Below are 22,588 nucleotides of genomic sequence, written 5' to 3' on the forward strand. Positions count from 1 at the left end.
TAACTTTTTGTTTTATTTTTGTCTATCCGGGGTTTGCAAGAGTGATTATTTTTGTTTATATTCAGAGCTTGTACTGTCATCATTCGAGAAAATAAAAATTGCTCGGGAAAAAAAAAACATAATGCCTATAATATAAAAAAATCTAATCAAAAAATCAATTAGCTATAATGTTTTGAGTGGAAGAAAATATGTGACATGTTATCAGTTCATAGATTTGGCACCGACAACACCGAATGCCTAAAACTTCGTTAATTGAGTACCCCAGTAGGTTCCGTATATAACCACCAGCACTAGCCAATTCGACATAAACTTAAAACTTAAAAGTCCCTGTCTGATCAGAAGAATAAATAATTGCCCGTTGGCGATAGCAGTACGTCAAGACTAAAAGAAATGCGATTACATTGTGCGTCGCGCGCAAAACGTCGCAATAAAATTTTGTATCAAAATATTGCTCAAAGACTGTGCAAAAACCAAATGTAGGAATAAAGGCGGAAATCGGCCTATTTATTGGAAAAAAAACCTTTTGAATCTGAAGTTAATTTTGATACAGCTCGGCAAACGGAATGCGACTGGCCACCTTCACTGCACCGGTAGTCGCGTCAGCGGCAGTATAGACGTTGAAGGTGAATCGTCTCCATCAGAAATTTTGGGAGATGTATAGGAACTGATGACACCAGTGAGGCTGTATGAGGAAATTAAAGAGGAAACATTTATGAAAAGGAAAAATTGTCGAACACCAGATTAGTGGAAATGCAGAGTGTGTGCACTAAAGGGGAAAAACTGAACGTAGTGACTACCGTAAAACTTTTTTTCAACCACTTTCATAAGGGGAATACATTTGCGAATCTATATCTATTATCATTTTTTATGGGGCTGAATCAAATTCTACTCATTCATTTTGTTCCTTCCTGATCTGTAACTTCGGAGGATTCTTGAAAGGGAAATAAAGTCCGAGAGCATTTGGTTGATAGTCTGGTTCAAAACAGAGCCAAATATCTTGATGTTTAATATTATTCTCAGGTCGGGGAACCAGACGGTCGACTACCTGAACTATAGCCCTAGCGAAAAATAAATTTACATTTTTTTTTAAAGCCTGCACCATTTTCAGAAAACAGTTTCATGAATTAAGAGTGTTCATCATCATCATCATGATGTTACCTACAACATAACTAGTAGGGGAAGTCACCACCATGGGATTAAGTTGCAAGGCAACAAATGTCACGTGAAGAAGTGGTAATGGGGCGAAGTGGTTAGGTATGGGATCCCTTTATACCGCCCAGTTCCCACAGGGCGACCGCAGTGTTCGGAGCGGGCGGCAGCATACTGGGCGGGCCCAGCTCGTCCGGCTCTCGAACGGTCCCATTCAGGATCTCATACCTTATTTTTTTCGATCTAGGCTATTACGCCAAACTAGGGTCGAACAAGGTAGGCAAAACACTTGAGTAGTGTTTCCAAGCAAATTACCCCAGAAGTTTCAAGAAATATGCCACATTCTCAAAACGGGAGGTAGCAGCCTAGCTGGCACTAGCAGCAGACGAGTTTGGGGGTGCAGACCTCCTCAGTGATTATTAGATTTTGGGTCTTTCTTATGTCCTCATAATTATCCATTCACTTATATGCGTTAGAAAATGTTATTGGGGGCAAGGATATGTAGGTACAATCCCCAAAATATACTTTTCAAATTAAAAAAAATATATTTATAAGCCTACCAAAATATGGGAATATATTGTAACAAAATGTTCGCTAGGGGGCGCTGCGCTCAGCAACTGTAAAGTAACGCGCGCGGCCTCGCTGAATTTAGGTCAGTGTAATTGTATACAATTGTATACATTTGTACTACATTTGGCGCGCGGCGTGCACATTGCACACGTACTCTTAGCTCCGTTTTGGGTAGGAAATAATACCGTGGACTTACCATTTGTCGTGAGTAATAATATAATATTGTTTTGTATCATTCTAAGTTCAATGAATAAGCAGAGATTACCAAAACAGTATGCATAGTTTCCGTTCCTGAGTCCTTTATTACCTTTGGTCGATCCCCAATAAGTTATTCTGTCAGTTAACATTTCATTCCGGCCGTTATATTCCCCTTGGTTTAACCAACTGAATTCTCCCCTTGATTTGCTGTGTCGTGAAATGCCTGGGACCGCTCAGACGACTTACAATATATATAACACGGAGGCTATTTACGACTTATGAAAATTAGGCACCCTTCCAAAAAGAATTTCTTCAGGTGTCACCCCCTTCTAAATATCTTCTCTAGGGCTATAAGAATCTATCTGCCAAGTTTGGTGCTTTGGACCAGTCGGTCCCGATTCTGGCCATATGCCACCTGACAGTGTAAGAGCGTGGAAGTCTCGCTAGTCCGTGTTCACTTTGTGAACGTCTTGGTGCCAAACACTGACTTGTCTAGTCAAAGAGTCTCGTATTTAAATTTACCCAATTATTGTTACCTGCGTGGTCGATTGAACGGAAGTTGAGGTCAACAATTTTGATTATATAAAAGTCATCAATTTCCAAAAATTTTCAATATTCTGTAAATGCTTTCTTTTCTTTCGAAATACCCATCAATTTTATGCTCTTGATTGGATGGTCCCAGCCAGCCAGGACACAAAATAAATACAGAAATGGGACGTTACACACATTGTAGAATGGTGCCCGGATGTGCTGTATTCTCGCACAATCTTACAGGTAAGTTGAGGTCAATTTGCACGTACGTTCTATTGCATGTTTCTTAATCCATACGCAGTGACCTGACGCCACTTGCCGGTCTTCACCCCACATCGCTTGCCTCGAACGAAGGTAGGTATGGCAGAAGAAAATGTTACCAAAGACCAGATTAGAATTAGTAATGGACACTGATATTTGGATCTTTCAATAAAGCGAATGGCATCTCTTTTTTTAAGCAGTTTTGTTTCCCCTGGATCAGAAATTCCCAATTTTAATTTCTTGGTAAGGAGATTATAATGATGCACGAAAAAGTATGTCAGTTTTCTATCTACCATGTGTGGCCTATTTAGAGATAGTAGATTGACGGCGGTGTCATATGCAAATCAGACTCCTCTGAAAATCGGACTCCTTTTTTTTGTTAAACCCTCTCATGTGACCGGTCACCTCCTAATTATCTTCGCTTAGGCATGCGCACTACTACCAATGAGTCCGTATCCATAGAAACCTAGTTTTACGCTGCATGCACCGGCTTCATGGGGCTATTCTTATTTCACTATTTTCAATCGGTATGCATTGCTCTCGCGCTCACAAGGTGGCGCTCTGCATCCTTTCCGCAAATATGTTTGTATTAACGTGAAGCGCAATAATTGTACACCAAGTTTGGATATATTGCACAATCCCAAGTCACAGCTGGAATTAATGCTATACAATGTATCTGTTTGTGGACCGGTGTGCGTAACAATAAAGGAGTTTTCATTGTGAGTAAAGTGCTCGCGCTCAAGCATTTCCTGTGGAATGCGAATATCGTCACGTTGAATAGAAACGAGACAAAGCATCTTACTTCCAAAAATTGGGTCACCGCCTAGAGAGGGGCGCTATGCACTTATGTGAATTCCATTCGGTCTTCGGTCGCGAAATTAATCAGACCAAGAACAAAACGAGGCATTTCAAACCTAACTCTGTGTTTTGAATGGCTGTATCAATGGCCATTGGCGATTTCCACGATAAGTCAACCACCACCAAGAGCTATGTTTTTTTCTCTCACCATACAGGAACGTATATGTGAGGAGAATCTGCAAATTCACTTTTCTGTGTGACGGGAGACGAATTAAGAGCTGAACAGTTGAGACAGAAGGATGTATTGCTTCTACGAGTATCAATATTCAAACCACAGCCACCATCGGAAACATTAACACTCAATTGGTCCTTTGGGGCAAAACCAGTGAAGCGGAGTGCTATCCGGCGGTGATATTCGAGTGCAAGCTAACATGTAAGTCAGTCATTGAAATTCACCTGCCAAATATTTTCCCAGTAGAATTATGGAGATAACATTTTATTGAATTAGACTTGAGTCTGCATTGTCATTGTAAACCCTCTGCTAAATGATTTCTATCACTTGAAGGTCTTTCATGAGGTAATGGGTCAACTCGTACTCAGGTCAACTCGTATCCAGGTTAACTCGTACCCAGGTCAACTCGTACTCGAGTCAACTCGTACCCCAAATATACACACGGGTCAACTGTTATACCTGAGTCAACTCGTAACCAGGTTAACTCGTATTGGAGTCAACTCGTATACCCTCTTAGATTTGAACTCGGTGCGCGTATGCGGGGAACGGCAACTTTCCTGTCCCGTTCCTAGTTGTTCTTGAAGCCAAACCTGCATGCAACCATTAAATTAATCTTTCTAATATCGCGGATTACACCTGCCTTGTAATGGTGCCATCTTGTGACGATAATTTGTTCAGCTATATAGTAAGCCCTATACGTGACGGTATTTTGTGCCCCGTCCGAGCCTGTTTTGCTCATTCCATTTCAGAGGGACACTTTTGACCCCAACCTCGTTGCCAGGGGTTACTTTAGTTTCAACCTCGTTTCTTTCTTCCTGTATCCTGTAACATACAGCAATATCAAGTAACGAATTTATATCGTGCATTTGGTGTTGTTATTTCCAACGTGTATTACGTATTTTAACGACCAGTGTGAATCATTACGTCACCCCATTTCAATCCTACCCCCCCCCCCCTTCCATTTTGCTGATAGCAATGTGTAATGTGATGCTGCATATAGTGGCTGGATAAGATTTTAACTTTGAAGAGAATCGTGTTTTCAGATCTAACGCCGCGACAAATTGATTCTGTTTTTACACCAGACACCGCCTACCAAAACAAACAATGATTTAAAGCACAGCCAGGCACCATACTTTTCCTAATTTGTGAACAATGTGCAATTTTTTGAACATGCAAGTGATAAAGTACTGCAGGTGGTGGAGTAGGTAGTGGTGGGAGCGTACTGATCGGCACCATGAGAACGAGGTTGTTTTGACCCTTTCAGTGGTTAGGTTGGAAGAGAGGGCTTCATTGTCATGGCAAGTGCATGCGCGAAGAAGACCCCCGGCAAAAAAAGACTTGTTAATTGTACACACCACAGAAACTCTCGCGCAGGACACTGTGAGCCTAGCGCCCTCTTTCTAATGAACGGCGGTAGTATTCGTTATTAAGTAAAGACCTACGCCGTACGCACACCCGTGAATACGTGAGAAAAAAAATCCAAAGAAGTAGCGCCATCTCTTGTTAGAGCTTGGCAGTTGATTGATTTCATAATTATGAGGCTGTACCCGTGCAGATACTGAGGAGACAGTTATGGCAGTTGAGTGTTCAGAACGTTTAGTAAGTAAAAACCGACTCAATTGTTGCTTATGAGTTCACTTGGACATGTTCAATTTTTCAATGATTCGATTTTGGATGAAATGGAGGGGTCACAATGGGACAAAAGCAGGCATAGCACCACAGAGGACAGGCTAGGAATGCAATCTTATCCGTGGAAAATCTGGGAAAGATGGACGTGGCATCTCCTTTTAACTCATTTACGCAGCTGATTTTTGTATTTTGCTGATCTTGAATTTGATATAGATTTGGTGATTTCATTGTATTCTTTTATGAGTAATGATTTAAATCAAATTTGCGGGCGCGAAAACGCCAACAATTTTAAAACATGCCAGACTGGCACAAACTGGGCGAATGTTCACGGAAAGCACATCATATCGGGTCTCGTTTTAATTTTTTTTTTATTGTTGAGGGATTAGGGAGTTTGTTGGACATGGATTCTACAGGCATCTCTGTCACAGGCAAAACCAAAATGCTGCCAAATGCGCTCCTTGAACCACTCATCCAAAACAGCTTCGCAAATCACCGCATATTTTGCATACAGAAAGGCACAGCCGTGAACATGACCAGCAGCAGGACCAAAAATCATCAGCGAGCTATTACGGAATCAGCCCTTAATGACACTTCCCACGGGTCTAATGACAATTATCACATCAGGTCCACTTACCCCGATCACTTAAAGAGTTACAAATTGCTGGGCGATTACCTGATCCCCCTGGTATGTCACCTGGGAGCAACTCAACTTCTTTTCCCTCTTTCTCCTTGTTTTTTTTTTACCTCTCGAAGTCATGATCTGACGGCTGTTCCATGATGTACCAAAGTTCAAGTAGCCGCACTTTACTCCTGTAGGATTATAGTTGTGGCGGTTCGTGCACAAAAGTCATCTAAAAGTAATTAGGAAAGCAACGACAATTAATTAAGACGAGAAGGCAGTTTCGTTCCCACGAACGACGATATTATGTCGCAGGTTGTGTTCAGTATCTCGTAGTTTTTGGAGAGGATCCTTCCCCAACTCCGTTCATAACTCGCCAACTTCAACAAGGAAATTTGAATAATTCCCGAATCAGCAGCTCTTCAACTTTCAGTCCTGTGATGTGACTTCAGAGTTAGGGCTCAGAGTGTCCTCGCAAATGTTGCTTTATGCTGTCGTAGTTCGTCAGGTGCTTTTATTTGCATTGTGATGTAAAACCAATAATGAAAGATTAGGCCCACGTCTTTGAGTTGAGTTTATTACTCCCATATCTGTGTGCAAAGCATGCATGATTGCGTTATTCCATGCACAGAGATTTTGCTATGATTTAGGGGGGGGGAAGAGGTAAAAATTAGATACCAGCGAAAATATAATTTGAGGTGCGTTGCTCGTTTTCTGCTTACTTGTTTGTATAGTAGGGCCTATACGTAATTTTGGCTTGGCAATAGTTCCTGTTTAGCAGCTCAACTTTCAGCATGTCAGCCTTGCTGAATCCAAACTTCCTTCCCATGTTAGTAAAGATAAGGCAAGAAACAGCCGTTGGTTTAATATTTAGAATTGTCTTAAAATTCTAAGACGAACCCAAGCACCTTACCGCGACCAATTACCCAGTGGGCGGTATCTCCCTGGAGTTTGTTTTACCCCTGGGCGAATGATGACACACGCGAATATTTGACTCTAGTGAGTCAAACTTTTACCGATAATTAGAGTTTAGGAAAAGTAGAAGTCCTGGAAATTAGGTCAGAGTCGGTGGTTTGTCTTTGTACTAATCGGAGTGACCGTGTTTGTCTTGCGTTGGGCGAGGCGCGAATCTTGAATCTTCCCACGATTGGCTGCATACCTTGGCCGGGTTCTCACCGTGACGCGATCGGTCGGTCGCTGCGATCGCACGGTATAGGGTGTCATCGCGGGATGGCATCACTTCGTAGGAAACTCCCGGACCTCGAATTCTTTTCCTGGTAGAATTGCAATCGAAGATTCTCTTTGTTGTTCGTTGTGCAACCAGAATGCGGGTCTGAGATAAAAGAAGACATGCTTCATTTTCTGAGCGAAGATACTTAATACATGCAGGATGAGTCCCCCCGCCCCCCAAAAAAAGAAACCCAAATGGCATGACTAATTTTTTAATGAAGTTCTGCATGTAGCACTTTTTAAATTGGGGATATGAAAGCCCAATTAATAAGCTTTCGTTTAGTACAAGAATCATTCAAATCACTCATGTACTTTTCAAGTTACGGAATTTTAAACACAAACACCGTTTTAAAGTTTTGTCCACGGATCACAAAAAGATAAGTGTTCTTTCAGCAAAATGAAAACAAGTCACATACATCCATTAAAAAAATGGTCCTGACGTTTGGGTTTCCTTTTGTTTTTTTACTCACCCTGTATGTGAAACTAAGAATTTGTCTTGCAAAGTCTTTAGTAATTCATACACCATGGATACTTTATGGATTTCCTTCGTTTTATTGAACATAAGCAAGGCCGTTTACGTTCTTAATGAATGAAAACGATTCACACCCATTTTTGAGGGGAAAAAGAGACTTAAAGACTGCTCTGCTGTAGCCTTTTCAACTCGTGTAGTATTATTGCCTTACATTTTTCATTTGACTGGACCGAGAAATTGGCTGAATAGCCGCCCATTCAAAAACTCATGCGAAAGCGTATAATCGCATACTACAGTATCATGTTGTTATAAATAAATTAATGACACTGTAGTAAATAATTCAAAAATCGTCATGACACTGTCGTAAATAATTCAAAAATCGTCACAGGCATTGCTTTCATAATGTTAGAAGAAAGAAAAAATCCCTGGACCTGGCACGGCTAAAGCCAGGGTTGCGAGAGGGAGCTCAAGTGGGCCAGAACACAGCGCCTGTCGTCGCTTCAGCCACTGTGTAAGCCTTGCACCTGGGCTAATTAAGGGCCGGCTCGTGTTCATAATTGAGGGGAACATTAATGGTTGGCACTTGATGCCAGTAATAATATTATGGGGGAAGTGGGCGGCATTATACGCGGCACAACTCGGTTTTGCTCCGGTGTTTGGTGGCTTGCTGCGTGGTTTTTGATTTAGGGGTTTTTTTTATGATGGGTCTCATGCGGTGTTTTTTTTTAAACAGATATCACCCATTTTAAGTGACGAATATTACATTATAGGTCATTATACACATGAATGTAAGCCATTATGATCTGAATTGCGTGAGATGTCTTGTCCAACGTTCATGGATCACACTTAATTGATAATGTCATTTTCTTTCCAAATGGAAGTTTTGAGGCTGCGTTAGGTAATTATATTCTGATTGGATTCGAAATGTTTGAATACATGTTGTAATGCGAAATGGTAATGTATGCACATGTTCATAGTCGCGGAATGTATACAGGATGGTGCAAAAAGAAACACACACACTTTTGGCAAAAATTTGTACCTACTTGTCGAGCATAATTATTTCAAAACTCAATTTTGATTGTGTAAAAATATTGATCTTTCAACATAAGTGACGAAAAAAAGGATTGCTAATGCATTTGTCTCCGAGATGTGGTAGTTAAACATTTCATGTGCCAAACCTGTTTGTTCACGGACGACAGCTTTATTCCATCCGCTTGACTGAGCTCCGGAGCTTGATTTGAAGACAAAAAACACTACACTAGACTGACACGTGGTCAACAGTGATTTTGGTGACTTGCATTCAAATTAGTATAATAATACTATTCTTGCGATTGTTTTTTAAAGATTTGTTCACCATGTATGGTTGAGGAGCTATACTTCACCGCATTATAAAAAAAAAACATTTCAAATAAATTAAGTAAGTACGTAATAAATCCTGTCAAAAGTGGGTTTCCTTCTTTTTGCCCCACCCTGTAGTGCGAAGAGGTATAAGCATTTTAAGTTAAAGGGGTTCATCGGTATCAGTGCTTAATATTAAAGGCGAATCTCAAGGCAAAAAAACAACAATTAGTTCAATAACCAATCCCTAGCCCTAATACATAATGGGACATCTCTTTTGGTTTAAATTGGAGGTCAAAGGTAATTTAGGGGTCATTCGAGGCATAGTTGTTAAAAAATCCACAATATGTCACTTTTTTAAAACCACAACACATATAGGGATCGACCGCGGGAAAAGGCGACACATGCGATCCGCGGATCACTTGTAGTTTATCGAAGAGATTGGGCGAAACCAAATTCAACCAATCAATGCCTCCCGTTAACGGACACCAACGGGGAGGGGGCGGGTAGCCCCCTTCAAGTAGCAAGTTGACAGTAGAAAGAAAAATGAGAAACGCCGTAATTACAAGAAAGTCACTACATCCTACACTGATGCATTAGTGTATACGTCGACTCAAACAAAAACTAGTACTCTTAAAGGTCCAAGAAGTGGATTATTCTGAGGAACACTTTTTGTGCAACTTTTCCTCTTCTTAACTGTATGAGAATATTTTACATTCCTTTTTGGTTAATTTTATTGAAAAGTGCACTTCTTTAAACATTTATAATTGACCATACTTTTCCAGACAACTGAAGGCGCTGTTGCTGTGATGTCATTTCAGGAATATACTTTTCAGTGTATGGGTTTTCTGTTGAAATTGTGAACCCAATGATTTGTTCATTGAAAACATCTACGAGAAAAGTTTGCTCACTAGCTTTCTTCCATGTACTGACACAACAATAAATCACCGAAGGAAAGAAAATTTACATCAAAATATCCAAAATTCTGGAAACGTTTGGTGCTGAAATAGATGTAACATTGAGGTTTCTGCCTGAAATGACATCACATTTTTACTCATGAATACAGACATTTTCATTAGCATAAAACCAAGAGGGCACCAAAATATCCTCGAAAATGGCAAAACGAAAATCGAAAATAAGGTTAAAATGGGACACAACGGTGCATTTTCAATGACTGCATTTAACAAAATTCGTTGCATGGGCCCTTTAAGTTGTGTGAGCTACAAGAATTGAACCATTATTTTGATCAAGATAAAAAAAAAAATCTTATTCGATTTGCGTGTAGTTCGAAACACTTCAATGTTTCGATGAAAAGGAGTCTTCATGGTACATGTATTCATGATCGCTGTTCTCATTGACCACTCTAACACATGCATTAATATTCATGTGTCTAAATGATCAATGATTAATTTCATGGTTCTCATGAATGTGATGCTGATCGAGTCTACGCACGAAACGCCGCCAGACGACTGTTGCATGCGAAAATGCTGAAAGGAAAGTAGCTGCCGGTGCCGCCTATACAGAAACTGAAAGAGCAGTTAAAAACATTCGTGGACAAGTGCTTTAAGAAATGCGGATTTGATAATGGCAGTTACCATAAACAGATGAAAGTATCAATACAGTAAGTTTTTCATAGAAAATGTAATCTTTTAGTGCCCATTTTTGACGACTGACGACCAATTTGAAAACACTGGATACGGCACTGCCACTTGAAATACGAGGGCCGCACCAGGGCGAGTCGCCTGCCATGCTTACGCCCAGACACGAGGACCACCCCCAAAGTGGGATCGGAGTGGGCCACATTTTGTAAACAGTCAGACTTTATAAATATGGCTTTCACTTCACGGCGGGCCCATCACGGACGTGAAAAATGAAATGACCGGGATGAAAAAAGAGGTTTACCGACCGGTCGATGTGCTGTGGCTACGGTAACGAGACCCCCCGTCTGCGGTGGTGCTGAAGTGGGTCCGGGCGGCCGCCACGCGAGCCGCACACGAGCGGGAGATTTTTATCGGTACTCAGTGTCAGTTCGCCACTCGAGGAGGCAACTCACCCCGGCGGATGGGGCAGGGACCTCCCCGCTGCTGCGCTCAGAAATCACTTTTCTCGAGTCAGCCCGGACAATGTTATCTTATCGCTATCAGTTGAACAAATGGCGTGTGGGGGAAATGGGACGTTTGCTCGACGTTGTATAATATCCGTTGCGGCCTTGTTGTGCTCCCCATTCGCAGGTGATCGTGGATCGTTATATGACCGCGGCTTCTGTGCTTCTCCTCCCTGAAATATGCCCCAGAACCACGGGCCACTTAACCCACATTCCACGCTGAATGTTTCCATGTTTGTTTACCCTACATTCCTCCTTTTCAAAATTCATTTCCATCAACCATAAACTTCTCAAGAGCCAAGAGGGTATGGATTAACCAAAAAAGTGAAACACGTCACCCCAAAATGGAAAATATAACTTTTTTTTTTAATTGAATGAGTTGGTTGTTCATGATTACTCCAGTTTAAGTCAAGCATTCAACGAATCAAGCAAGCTGTTATAGTGTGCTCTAATGCTATTACCGATATCGTCTGCTCTCGGCAGCTTTCTGCATGCCGGGCTCTGATTGGTCAACACAACTCGCTATCCCCGTGTAAGCCGCACAGCCATTGGTCGGTTTCGTCTGCGGCGCGCACTTTCCCTCCTCGCGCGCACTCATTAACGAATGGTGATCATAAATCAACTGGAATTAAAAAGTAAAACATGCTAAAAGCCCCCGTCCGTTCCGTGCCAGTAAGACAAAGCCGTTCGCACCTCAAGCGATAACATCTCAAATCCAAAACAGCATCTTCATCCGAAAGAAATTTCAAGTTGATTTTTTTTTTTTCAAGTTGATTTTTTTAACTCGATAAAAAAAAATGATAAATTCGGTTACCCATCAGCAAGTGGGTTCGAAAACCCCCTTCTCAATTGAAAACATCCTTGGACTAGGAGAGGAGAAGCGGTCACTTGAAAAGTCGACGAGACACATCTGTGAACATCCATTCGTAGGTGAGTTGAAAATATTTTAAAATTTCATTTTTTAATTTTTCAATTTGGCACTGCCATTACTTTCTCGTCTTCAATTTGGTTTAGAAAAGGAATACTGCTTGTATATTGTAGATGTGTTTAAGAGGTCTTTAATTAAAGTAGATTTCGATGTTAACTTTTGGGTTTCAAAACTATCTATTAAAGGGAATGTACAACATTTGCTTTTGCTGCAATTTTCAGAAATAAATGGATTCGGAGGAGTAGTATGTTATAGCAAATATTGTTAAAATGACTTGTTTCACGTTTTTGGCTTGTAGATGCTAGAAAAACCAAAAACACCAATCATGTTATTGTAGTCTGGTTCCCTGACCCCACTTAAGATGAAACGGAGCAATTTATAGACGTTGGGGAATCGTATGTTACAGAGAATCAGTCTAGCAGGCTTGTACCCCAAGAAAATGCGGAAATAACTAATTATGAAAAATTAGGAACAGTTTTTAAAAAAAAACAGTTTTCTCCAACGCTGGTGACAGGTCAGCCGACCAGCGCTGGAAAAATACCATTTTTAAAGTCAGCACACAGGAGCCATGATTTTACAGGAAGCTTTAGACTGTCATTCCGTAACAATCCAGTAAGGCATTTTGTGAAAATTTGATCATTTCATTTTGTGATGTTTGCAAATGTTGTATCTTCTCTTTAAAGGTTCAGCATAGGCCTATCTTATTTTCCTGCAGTGTTGTCGGCGAGTCCATTTTAAGTCCTCGCATGTCCTCACAACGGCTCCATCACAAGTCCTCAATTCCTAAATAGTCACAATCCAGGCAGTCAAGTAATGAACTGTGACAAAAATCAATCTAAGTAACGTGTATTGTTCCATGCCTTTTTACTTGCAACTGGAATTACGCACAAGCATTACATTCACAGTGTGGACCTCTAAACAAAAGAGGTCCACACAAGGTTTTCCCCTCTCCAGTAAACAGGTTTAGAGGCATTTGGGGTTAGGGTTATTCGTCGCAAAATGAAAAGGAACACTTAAGGAAATCATGGTGAGCAATTTGGGTTGAAAGAGTGTTCACAGTGTGAGTAAAATGAGTTTTTAACCCGGTGTTTCTTTACACGAAAACAAAGGAATGTCCACACTAGGTGTGTAATGTCAACATGCGTGAACGGCCATGTGAATTACTTTTGATCGGACTTGTGATGGACTTGGCTACCACACTAACTTCCACATGTATTTTTATATTATGTATACTCTCAATACAAGAGAATGTCTTTGTGGATTTTAAATTTGTTAGGAGGAAAAGTTGATTCACCTGAAAAGTTTATTTCATTGTGTCACTTTTGCGGTAGGAAATTGCAGGTCCGACGACTAAATTGAACTTGTGTGCTTTCCGATAATCCGAGTTAAAGATTAAGGGCAATGATTTTGTCGGCTTTGGTAATTATTAATTACTGAAATTGTAACACACTTGGTGATTAATTCCTGAAAGTGGACTACAAAGATTGTCCTTAGCAATTGAACACAATCTTGCTACCACTTTGGAAACATGTTTAGAAGCTAAACATGATGTGTCCAGTTCCTGAACATCAGTGTTCAATTGCTAAACACTATCCGTCAATACTGTAAACATCTTTAGTATTTAAACATTTTAAGTATTTAAGTTTCTGCAGTGTGTAATACTTTTGGGAGCGATTCTACTATTCGCTTAAGAGAGGTTAGAGGTAATTCACATCAACCTGTTTTTGTTTCAAGATGAATTTTAGGACCTTACAAAAAATCAAGTCATAATGCACTCACCTTTCACTCAATGCAGCTTACCGGACCATTGTTGATATTCACACGTTTTCCTTTAATTGCCATTGGCTGTTGTGATAATGGAAGCTAATTGGCCTTTTGTCCAACCTTGAAGTTAGCAGGGTATGGTTACGATTATTCATCATCTTGGAATGTTGGCAGGTCGGGAAAACCATATCAAATATTGCTGCTCCTTCGGGCGATTTTGCTTGGTACCTGGCCACGATCGTGGTATAGTGTCTTCTCAAGTATCACAATATCAACTATACCCCTGTCTGTTATTTAATATAATTCAGTTGATTTTCATCGGGAAGTGGTACATAGTTTTCAGTTGTAGCCTCCATCGTTTCATTTGTCTCCCATTATGGGTCATTCTATAAATTTGGGGTCCACGTTTTTTTTCCTATCCCTGTTGCATCTGACATAATGCTTCTATAATTCTGATGCCCTCATTAATGCAGTCGTTTTCCGAGAGTTATTATGAATCGCTAACTAACTACCCAACAAATAAAAAAAAAGTTTGAAATCTCTCGTGAGGTAAATTACAAAGTTTAAACAGGGACAGGAAAACGTCACACTTTGGACCCTCAATTTATAGAATGGCCTACAGTGTTTCTTTGAAGTTGGACTAAAACATTTTTGTTTTAGGTTGTGCTGAAACATACATGAAGGAATAATGTACTTGTCCTGAGCAAAGAAAAAAAATATGGAGTAAATATTTTCTGAAACCGAATGATTTTTCATGCTTTCTCTCTCTCTCTCTCTCTCTCTCTCTCTCTCTCTCTCTCTCTCTCTCTCTCTCTTTTCTTCAATTCTTTTTTTAGTTTCCTTTTTAGTAAAACAATAATATGTATGTTTTGTGGATGTGGAAGGCCTCATCCTACAGGCTTGTTTTCTTTATTCCACCCACGTTGATTCTATTTTTAACCGGCCTAAGACTATTATCCGAGCTTTAAGTATATTAAATGAATAGTCACTGTTTTCTTTTGTTCTGACGCCTGTTTCGGCTCCCACTTATAAATGCGCAACAAACAGACCGCTTCTCTCTTGTTACGCTAATTCTATTTCTAGGTTAAGCCTATTATTTCTGGGTAGTTTATCAATCTTCTGGGTTATGACACATTTTATGACGCTTTTGGCATTGTTACTATGATTAATTGACCCCATTGTTCACCATGTTTGCAAGCCCCGCAGAGGCCCGTACCGTGTCGATTGTCGTACCCTCCTGACCAGAGAGGCGTGATAACGCCCAACAAAAGCCGCTAAAACAAGAAACAATACAATTAGACAAAAACTTAGTTTCCGTTTTTTGTTTCGTCCATCAGCAGGCGCGCATGGTGCCAGCGACGAGAAGCGCAAGCCCAGGCGCATGCGCGTCAGGACGAATTTCAGCGGCTGGCAACTGGAAGAGCTGGAGAGGGCGTTTGAGACCACGCACTACCCGGACATCTTCATGAGGGAGGCGCTGGCCATGAGGCTGGACCTCATGGAAGCAAGAGTGCAGGTAAGCTGACTCAATAATTGAGGTAGTTAGCGAGGTATCTTAATAGTCATTCCAGTAAACTGAATTTCTTCTAAAGGGGGAGGGGTTTCTCATGAGGCGGGACCTGAAGGGAGAGAGAGGCACCTCTCGTATGAAGAAAGCTCGGTTGAGAACAGAAAATTCCCACACTAACCTCTAATCTTGTTTTCATGAGGGGAAGCATCATGGCCAGCACCTCTCTTTATGTAGAGGCCCGGTTTAGAATCGTGCTGAAACCTCTCACACTAACTCAATGCTAAATTAATCTCGATTATTGTTTCCATGAGGAAAAAGCTCCTGAGAAACACATCTCTATAAGTACAATTTTGCTTTCACATCACGCGAGAACTTTCCAAACTACATGTACTTCAATTTGTAACGTATCTCTCCGTCGTTTCCTGTAGGTCAAGCCTCATCAGAAGCATCTCCCTCTTATGTAGAAACGTGGTTTACAATTGTGCGAGAGTCCCCATTCAACCTTGGTCAAAAGTAACATCAAACCATATTTCCTTGAGCTCAAGCCTCATGATCAGTGCCTCATTAACATGTGGAGGTTCGGAATAGAATCATGCAAATATAGATTCACCCTCTAAACATCAATTGTCAGCTAACCTCAAGCCTCATGACAAACGTCTCTTTATGAGGACGATTTTTGGACAACTCCCATAGCACCTCAGTGTTAAACTGATTAGTTGCTTCCACGAGGTAAAGTCGAAGTGCCTCCCTTATAACGAACCTTGGTTAAGAACCATGAGAGAACGTTTCACACTACCTAAATTGTTCAACTTCCAAGTTGTTTCCATGAGGTCAAGCCTCGCGACAAGCTCGGTTAGAATCATGCGGGAACCTCTCCCACTTCCTCAATTACTGAGTCAACTCACCTGTACCCTCGCTTCCATGAGGTTCGGCATCATAAGAAACCCCCTTCCCCTTTATATGAAGAAACTCGGTTGTATACAATAATGAGGGTACCTCATTAGGGTTGTAAGTTGGCTTAAAATTGATATTGTATTAGGATAGCCGGTGTTCTTTTAACTATAAGCATCTTCCAGAGAGAAGCATTACGTGGCAACGAGGCTGGACCTCAAGGAGTGCAGGTTACATTTTGAAATGGAGAGAGATATGCAAGCTTAGCCTCATGCATAAGGGAGATGCTGAAAACATGTTAATGCAATATACGTTAAAGGTTAGAGTGAGTGGCCTAACCTTTTGCGCCTGTGAATTAGACTCGTCATTGTGGGTTTCACTGTCACATACAGTATATTCCTTGACTCCCTGATGCCACCGTTTGCTTGATAGTATTACACAGTAGCACTTATAATGTGCAGCCAAATCTGAACATGCCCTGCCCTCAATTTTACTCGGGGTAAAGCACAATTACCTGGTTATTAATAACATGTATTACATTAACAAACGGGTAATTCAACTTGGGACACTGATGATGGAACAAGACGTGTAAGCCTGTCCGTCATCGTGCCCGACACAAGTAGTAAAACTGCAGTCGACCAATGATGATGATGATGATCAATCTGCTTATACCTCAAATTTCATAAGCTCAATACTGTGACATCGGGGCCATTTAAATTAATTTCAAACAAGAGTTAAATGACACTTGGGCAATCTTTTCGGATTCGAGACCGGGTGCAAGTGTTAATCACGAAGTTTTATCTTTGTAATTGATCAGTTTGTAGACGATTATTGTAACCTATCTTGTAATTGTTAATCCCCAACAAAAAAGGTCCAAGTGATTTTTTTTATCGGAGGGGAGAAGACACCTTTTTGTTTTACCTTTTCAGGAAATAAATTAAAACGTTGCGTATCTTTCTCGCAAGCCATCAGCTACACATACCTATTAGTTTTAATGTGACAGTGTGGAAATAGCACTCGATACATGTGTACTTAATTTCCTTCCCCTCTTTGTATACAAACAAACTCGAGCCCTCTTGCCCCCCCCCCCCCCCCGAAAATTTGGTTCTGGACCCGCCCTTGTGTACAGTGTAATCTTTCATTACGACACCTCACACGAAAACCATAGTTGCAAATTCACTGTGTGACGTTGAATCATAAAAACCCGACCCCGCATTGTGGGCACGCGCTCGCCCCGTGCCAAGCACCAAAATTACCCGTCATAAAACGCGCACACGACGGGTCATCACTTGAACGCGCCACACCCCCACACGTGCACGCAATCGCTGTTTTTCATCATTCTTCCCCTCACTTGCATGCGGCGGGCAATTTGGTTATGTTTATGGCCGGCAGCCGAAGCCAACCAACACTTGACGGGCCACTCTTGGGCCCATTGCCTCCCGCCAGTCGCTTAAATCAACCTCGGAAAATTGAATTAATCCGCAATAAAATGGCTGTAGAAATAATTACGAGGCTCTTGTGTGAAAACCCAGACAAGAGAATAAAAGCTGAAGGTTTTAAACTGCTATACGAGTTTTTAAAAAAAAGTGTTGGTAATAAAGGGTAGTTAATGGGTAACTGAACGAGGAGGTTCGCAGGTGGCCAAAGAGAAATTCTCTCCCATGGATGCTGAACTATCTCGTTGCAGAGTTATAGTCGATGAAAACTCCACTTTCTAACGATATTAAAAAAAAAAACTGGACGAGAGCTGTTCAAAATGTGCTGCTTTCTTGCGAACACTACGATAGTAATCATGTTTTATGGCATTCACTTAGTGGGTATTCTATTCCATATTGACACCTGTGCTTAATTTGATGTTTTAGTCAAAATATAATCCGGAAAACGTAAAGCTTTATAGGCAATGCTTACAACAAAATAATTGTGGGCGTTATGTGCGTGAAGATGCAGGCAACCCTTGAGTGAACGACTTTAAACGTCATCGTGAATGCTGTCTTTGAGTTCAACATTCCGTAGTATGGAATAGGAACCCTTTTTATGATTTTAATAAAATTGTGTAGACTGATGTCTTGTGGACGTTTGACGTCACACCGAATGTCACTTTTTTGAGCTAAAACATTATAAGAATGAATGTCTTAGTAATTCCGAGATCTCAATGTGAAGGAATCTGCCCCCCCCCCCCCCCCCCCCGTTAAAGTGAAATAAAAGAAGATAACGATCTTTCGAGCGCTGTAAAGAAAAAACCAAGCAACCGGACTCGAACTTGACCATCGTTTCTCTACCAGGGCGTCAATCGCTTCTCCAAAGTGAGTTTGTCTTACATACGCAGTGTGGACTTCCGAACAAAAGACGTCCACATAATGTAGGTAGCACCGACGTTGTGTGGACTTACCCCACGTCCACACAGTGTTTCCCCATTTCTGGAAAACAGGTTTAGAGGCATTTTTGGGTTAGGTTTATCTGTAGCAGAATGAAGAGAAACACTAAAGGGAATCATAGAAAAAAAATTGGGTTGAAAGAGTTTTCACAGTTTGAGAAAAATGAGTTTTTTCACTGGTTTTTCTTAACTACACGAAAGCAATGGAAAGTCCACACTAGTCATGTGAAACAAGTATGTGTGTGTGTGTGTGTGTGTGGGGGGGGGGGGGGGGGGGGGGGCTGGGGGACATACCGTGATCAGAAGTAATGCGAAAAGTAAAGCCCTTACGGCGTGGGGTTCGGGGCCCGCTTAAGGGCCCGGAACATTTTGGATTCTAGACGCTCTGTGTTGCGATCGGAGGCAATTTTTGACCACTTTAACCATTTTTGTTGAACAAAAGATCATCAATTAAACACTTTCGGGTTTGGAGTCATTGAATGAGCTATCCTGAGCGAGAAAATCAAATGTAGGCTACTTTTGTTTGGGGACAAACGATATGATATCCCCCACGGCCACCCACTTTAAAACGTGCCCCCCCCCCAACCCCGTCCCCCACCGATTGACGCCCATGTTTCTCTGAGTCCATTTAGACAGTTCGGTCTTCAAATTCCCAAGTTATGCTTACATTCATTGTGTACATGTACTATCCGTACTATTTGGCGTTTCACTCCGGGGGAAAAAGGATTTGTTTGTGTAGATGGCTATTTTTCTTAATTATCCTGAAGTTCTTCCATTTATTAAATGAGAAATCGACTGAAACATTCGGTCCACTTTTAGTCTTGGAATAATGAATGTAAGCATTTCCAATTATTTGCGCCGGATTGACAATAACTCTGCTCCCATAGGGTAACTGGTTCCCGCGTATATTTTAGAATCGATAATAAAATTATTGGGACCGGGAACCAGACAATACGAAGCACATAAAAAAAACCTGTGTTTTAACACAATTTAGCTCTCACTTTGTAAACATGTGTAATAGCTAAAGATAACGTGTCCGATTCCTAAACACCAATGTTCAATCGCTAAACACTATCCATCAATACTCTGAAGCAAATTTAGTATATAAACATGTTTACAAGAGAGCAAGAAAGTGTTCAAAAAAGTGTTTAATTGCTAAACAAAGTTTTTGCAATGAGGGCATGCAGCTCCCTATGCGCAAAAGCAAACCTAAATAAAAGGTTTTTTTCTAAGAGGGTTGTATATAGAAGTCCAAAAACCCAATTTTGTTTAGAAATACAACCTTCAAGGATCGGTAAAGTTGGGAAAATTCGGATTACAAGTAGTTGGAGAGCGTGAACAGTTCATCTTAAAAACTCCCTTTCAGTTTTATCATAGAAACTGTTCCTGGATATCAATAACTCTACTTATTCAAAATCGCATTACTGGGCACACTGCTATTGAAGGTGCACTTTTGCTCAAGTGGAAAAAGCGAACGACTAATCCATGTCCCAATTTTCAAAATTGCTTCCTAAAACACCGAATCAATTTCAGACGTTAGTGAAACACCAATTTGGTCACCGAACTACATGCTTTACACACGCTATCAATTAATAGTTCTGTTGCCATCGTTTTGAGACAATAAACACCTTAATAGCAATGACTATGGTTCCCCCATTACTTGTTCAAACTAGAGCGACCAGCGTTTGTAAGCGCGATCAATCAGAAATGACGGCGAAAATATGGAATGGCCATTTTCTTCAGGCATTGGCAGTGACAGATCGATGCTGTCCTGGAGAGAAACACTCCATCAACTTAGTTTTTGATCCTTCCACCACAGGGGCGTGTCAAAAGGGCAGTTTCCTGTCATATCATACTATTATTTAACCCCCCCCCCCACCCCCGGAAAAAAGAGGTCATCAGTAAGTGTTGTAGTCGAGTCTATCATATTCCTCACAAGCATTCACAAGTCCTGCACAAGTCAATCACAAGCCATCAATTCTCAAGTCACAAACTATTCATAATTATGAACTTTCACAAAGACATTCCTTTGTTATTATTCATCCCATGTTATTTAAGACCGGACTTGCGCCTACATTAATGATTTACATGTGATCGGACTTGTGATGGCCACGACTATACAACACTACAACGATCGAATCGCGGAGAGGATTGCTCATACCTAAAATTAAGGGGAAACAAAGTTATCCTCCCTGTACTGCATTTCTGAATAGTTGACAATTATTTCTCTGAGTATCAACTACTCTTGTCACACATGAAACACGAGTCTTATGCCTGTAAACTTGAAATCATTACATGGTTTCTCTATAGTTGATGGGGGGAAAATAGGTACATTTCGGTAGGGAAATAACAGCCGTTTTCTCGTGAACCATTCTTGTGATAAATGCTTCTAATCGGTTGCTAATATTGCTTAAAGATTACCCCTGAGTCCATAACACCTGCTCCTGCCGGCGACAATTACCTCCCGGACCTACTTGGCTAATGACATCATCCCTTGTTCCAAAGCCGAGTGTAATTCACTTAACTCCGTTTACCAATGTCTCGGTTGTTTCTTAAGATGTATCTATCTATTACGCAGCCGATCGCTAATACACTTTGCCCGCCCGCCCGCGCTCCAATTGCCCCCTCCTTTTCTCTCTGTCTTTTCTTGCTTTTCCTCCCGCGCTTTTAATTTTCCCCGATTCCGCGCCAGTTTGTAAACAAGCCGGGTGCCGGGTCCCCGTCCGCATTCCTACGGCGTCTTAGAGCCCGGCCAGTTAATGCAAACACTTTTTGCTTTTTCAGGTGTGGTTTCAGAACCGGCGGGCCAAGTGGCGCAAGCAGGAGAAAGGCTCCGGGGCCGCGGGACGGGAGAGCTGTCGTCACCTCGGCGGTGCGGGCAGCGTTGCCAAGCAGCCCACGAATCCGTCCACTCCGGCCGCGGCCTTCGTCAAAATCAACGGCAGCAGACAGCAGGTTACCACGAGCTGTCAGCAGGCAGTCACGGGCCCCCTCCTCCTCAAACCCCCCTCTTCTTCGTCCTCGCTGTCACCGCCCCCTTTAGCCTCCCTTTCCTCCGGAAAAGCCCTGCCTTTCATCCACGTTGTGCCTCGCATCCTGCCTCCTATGACCTCGCGTGGCTCTTTGTCCGCTGTCCTGGGCGACCTCGTATTGGACCGGAGTACTCCGGAGAGCCGGCGGAGCACCAGCATCGCTGCCCTCCGCGAGAGGGCGCGAGAGCATCGGGACAACCTGCGCCTGGTGGGGTTTTCTCCTGTCTTCTCATCACGTGCACACTGCGACACCTGAGGGCGCCAGCAACTTGAGAAAAAGAGAAATTAATATAGGCTGCGCTGGATGACGGTAAAAAGTGCCGTGTGTTTCTGTACTTGACCTTGATGACTTTTGCCCACCGGACATTTTACGAGCGCGCAACAAGACCGAACAAAAGTAAATCACTAAAGTCCTTTCGCAAGTCATCGAGCGACATGGGAGGAACAATTTACAGAGGACTGCTACTGTCTTTTCATTAATTTTAACAGCTAAAATGATTTGACTTGAGACCAGACGACTTGTGATGAACTATACAGCAGTTATTATCACTTTAATAAAAAGTTTACTTGAGTTCAGATTGTAATCGCACCGAACACTTTTAGTATGAAATAGACAATAAATTATGTTCAATTTAAGTAATTGAAGTGTGATTTCTTTAATGCATTTCCAGTGGCAATTGCAGTGACTGCCTCTAGCTCTGAGATTCATAGACATATTTATTACTATTCTCTGCAGGTCATAGGCTTCAAATTGTGTATTTTAATTCAGACACGCTGCTTTGATGCACTCATAATCCTTTTCGTGTCCACCTGTTGATGTGTAATTGTTGATTGGCTGATCTGCCTGTATCAGTGTTTTTAGTTGAGACTCTCGGCGTGAACTGTTTAAAACAAGACTGGTGTGTCTTCTCCCAAATTTTTATCAAAATAATGTCCCCATGATATCTGGAAAAAAATA

At 41.5% G+C, this 22,588-nt stretch overlaps 1 protein-coding gene across 2 annotated transcripts; it reads left to right on the forward strand.

Moving 5' to 3' along the window:
• The first annotated feature begins 3,579 nt into the window (after positions 1-3,579).
• LOC119721321 (homeobox protein ARX-like) lies at positions 3,580-22,270 on the forward strand. Of its 2 annotated transcripts, XM_038191345.1 has the most exons (3): positions 11,929-12,061; positions 15,161-15,339; positions 21,383-22,270. In XM_038191345.1, exons 1-3 carry the CDS (start codon positions 11,929-11,931, stop codon positions 21,884-21,886), a joined length of 816 nt encoding a protein of 271 aa, XP_038047273.1. In that variant the 3' UTR covers positions 21,887-22,270. The 2 variants fall into 2 exon arrangements, 1 of the variants encoding a protein (XP_038047273.1); XR_005270171.1 differs by lacking the exons at positions 11,929-12,061; positions 15,161-15,339 and adding an exon at positions 3,580-3,940 and having other exon boundaries at positions 21,383-21,508.
• Positions 22,271-22,588: the final 318 nt, after the last annotated feature.

The sequence above is a fragment of the Patiria miniata genome, unplaced genomic scaffold, assembly GCF_015706575.1.
Source record: "Patiria miniata isolate m_02_andy unplaced genomic scaffold, ASM1570657v1 HiC_scaffold_13, whole genome shotgun sequence".
Lineage (NCBI taxonomy): Eukaryota > Metazoa > Echinodermata > Asteroidea > Valvatida > Asterinidae > Patiria > Patiria miniata.

Excerpts from the sequence above, each read along its gene's own strand:
- LOC119721321 (XM_038191345.1), top strand. The coding sequence starts at position 11,929 with ATGATAAATTCGGTTACCCATCAGCAAGTGGGTTCGAAAACCCCCTTC. Across the intron at positions 12,062-15,160 it reads CTGTGAACATCCATTCGTAG|CAGGCGCGCATGGTGCCAGC; the intron begins GTGAGTTGAAAA and ends TTCGTCCATCAG. Across the intron at positions 15,340-21,382 it reads TCATGGAAGCAAGAGTGCAG|GTGTGGTTTCAGAACCGGCG; the intron begins GTAAGCTGACTC and ends TTGCTTTTTCAG.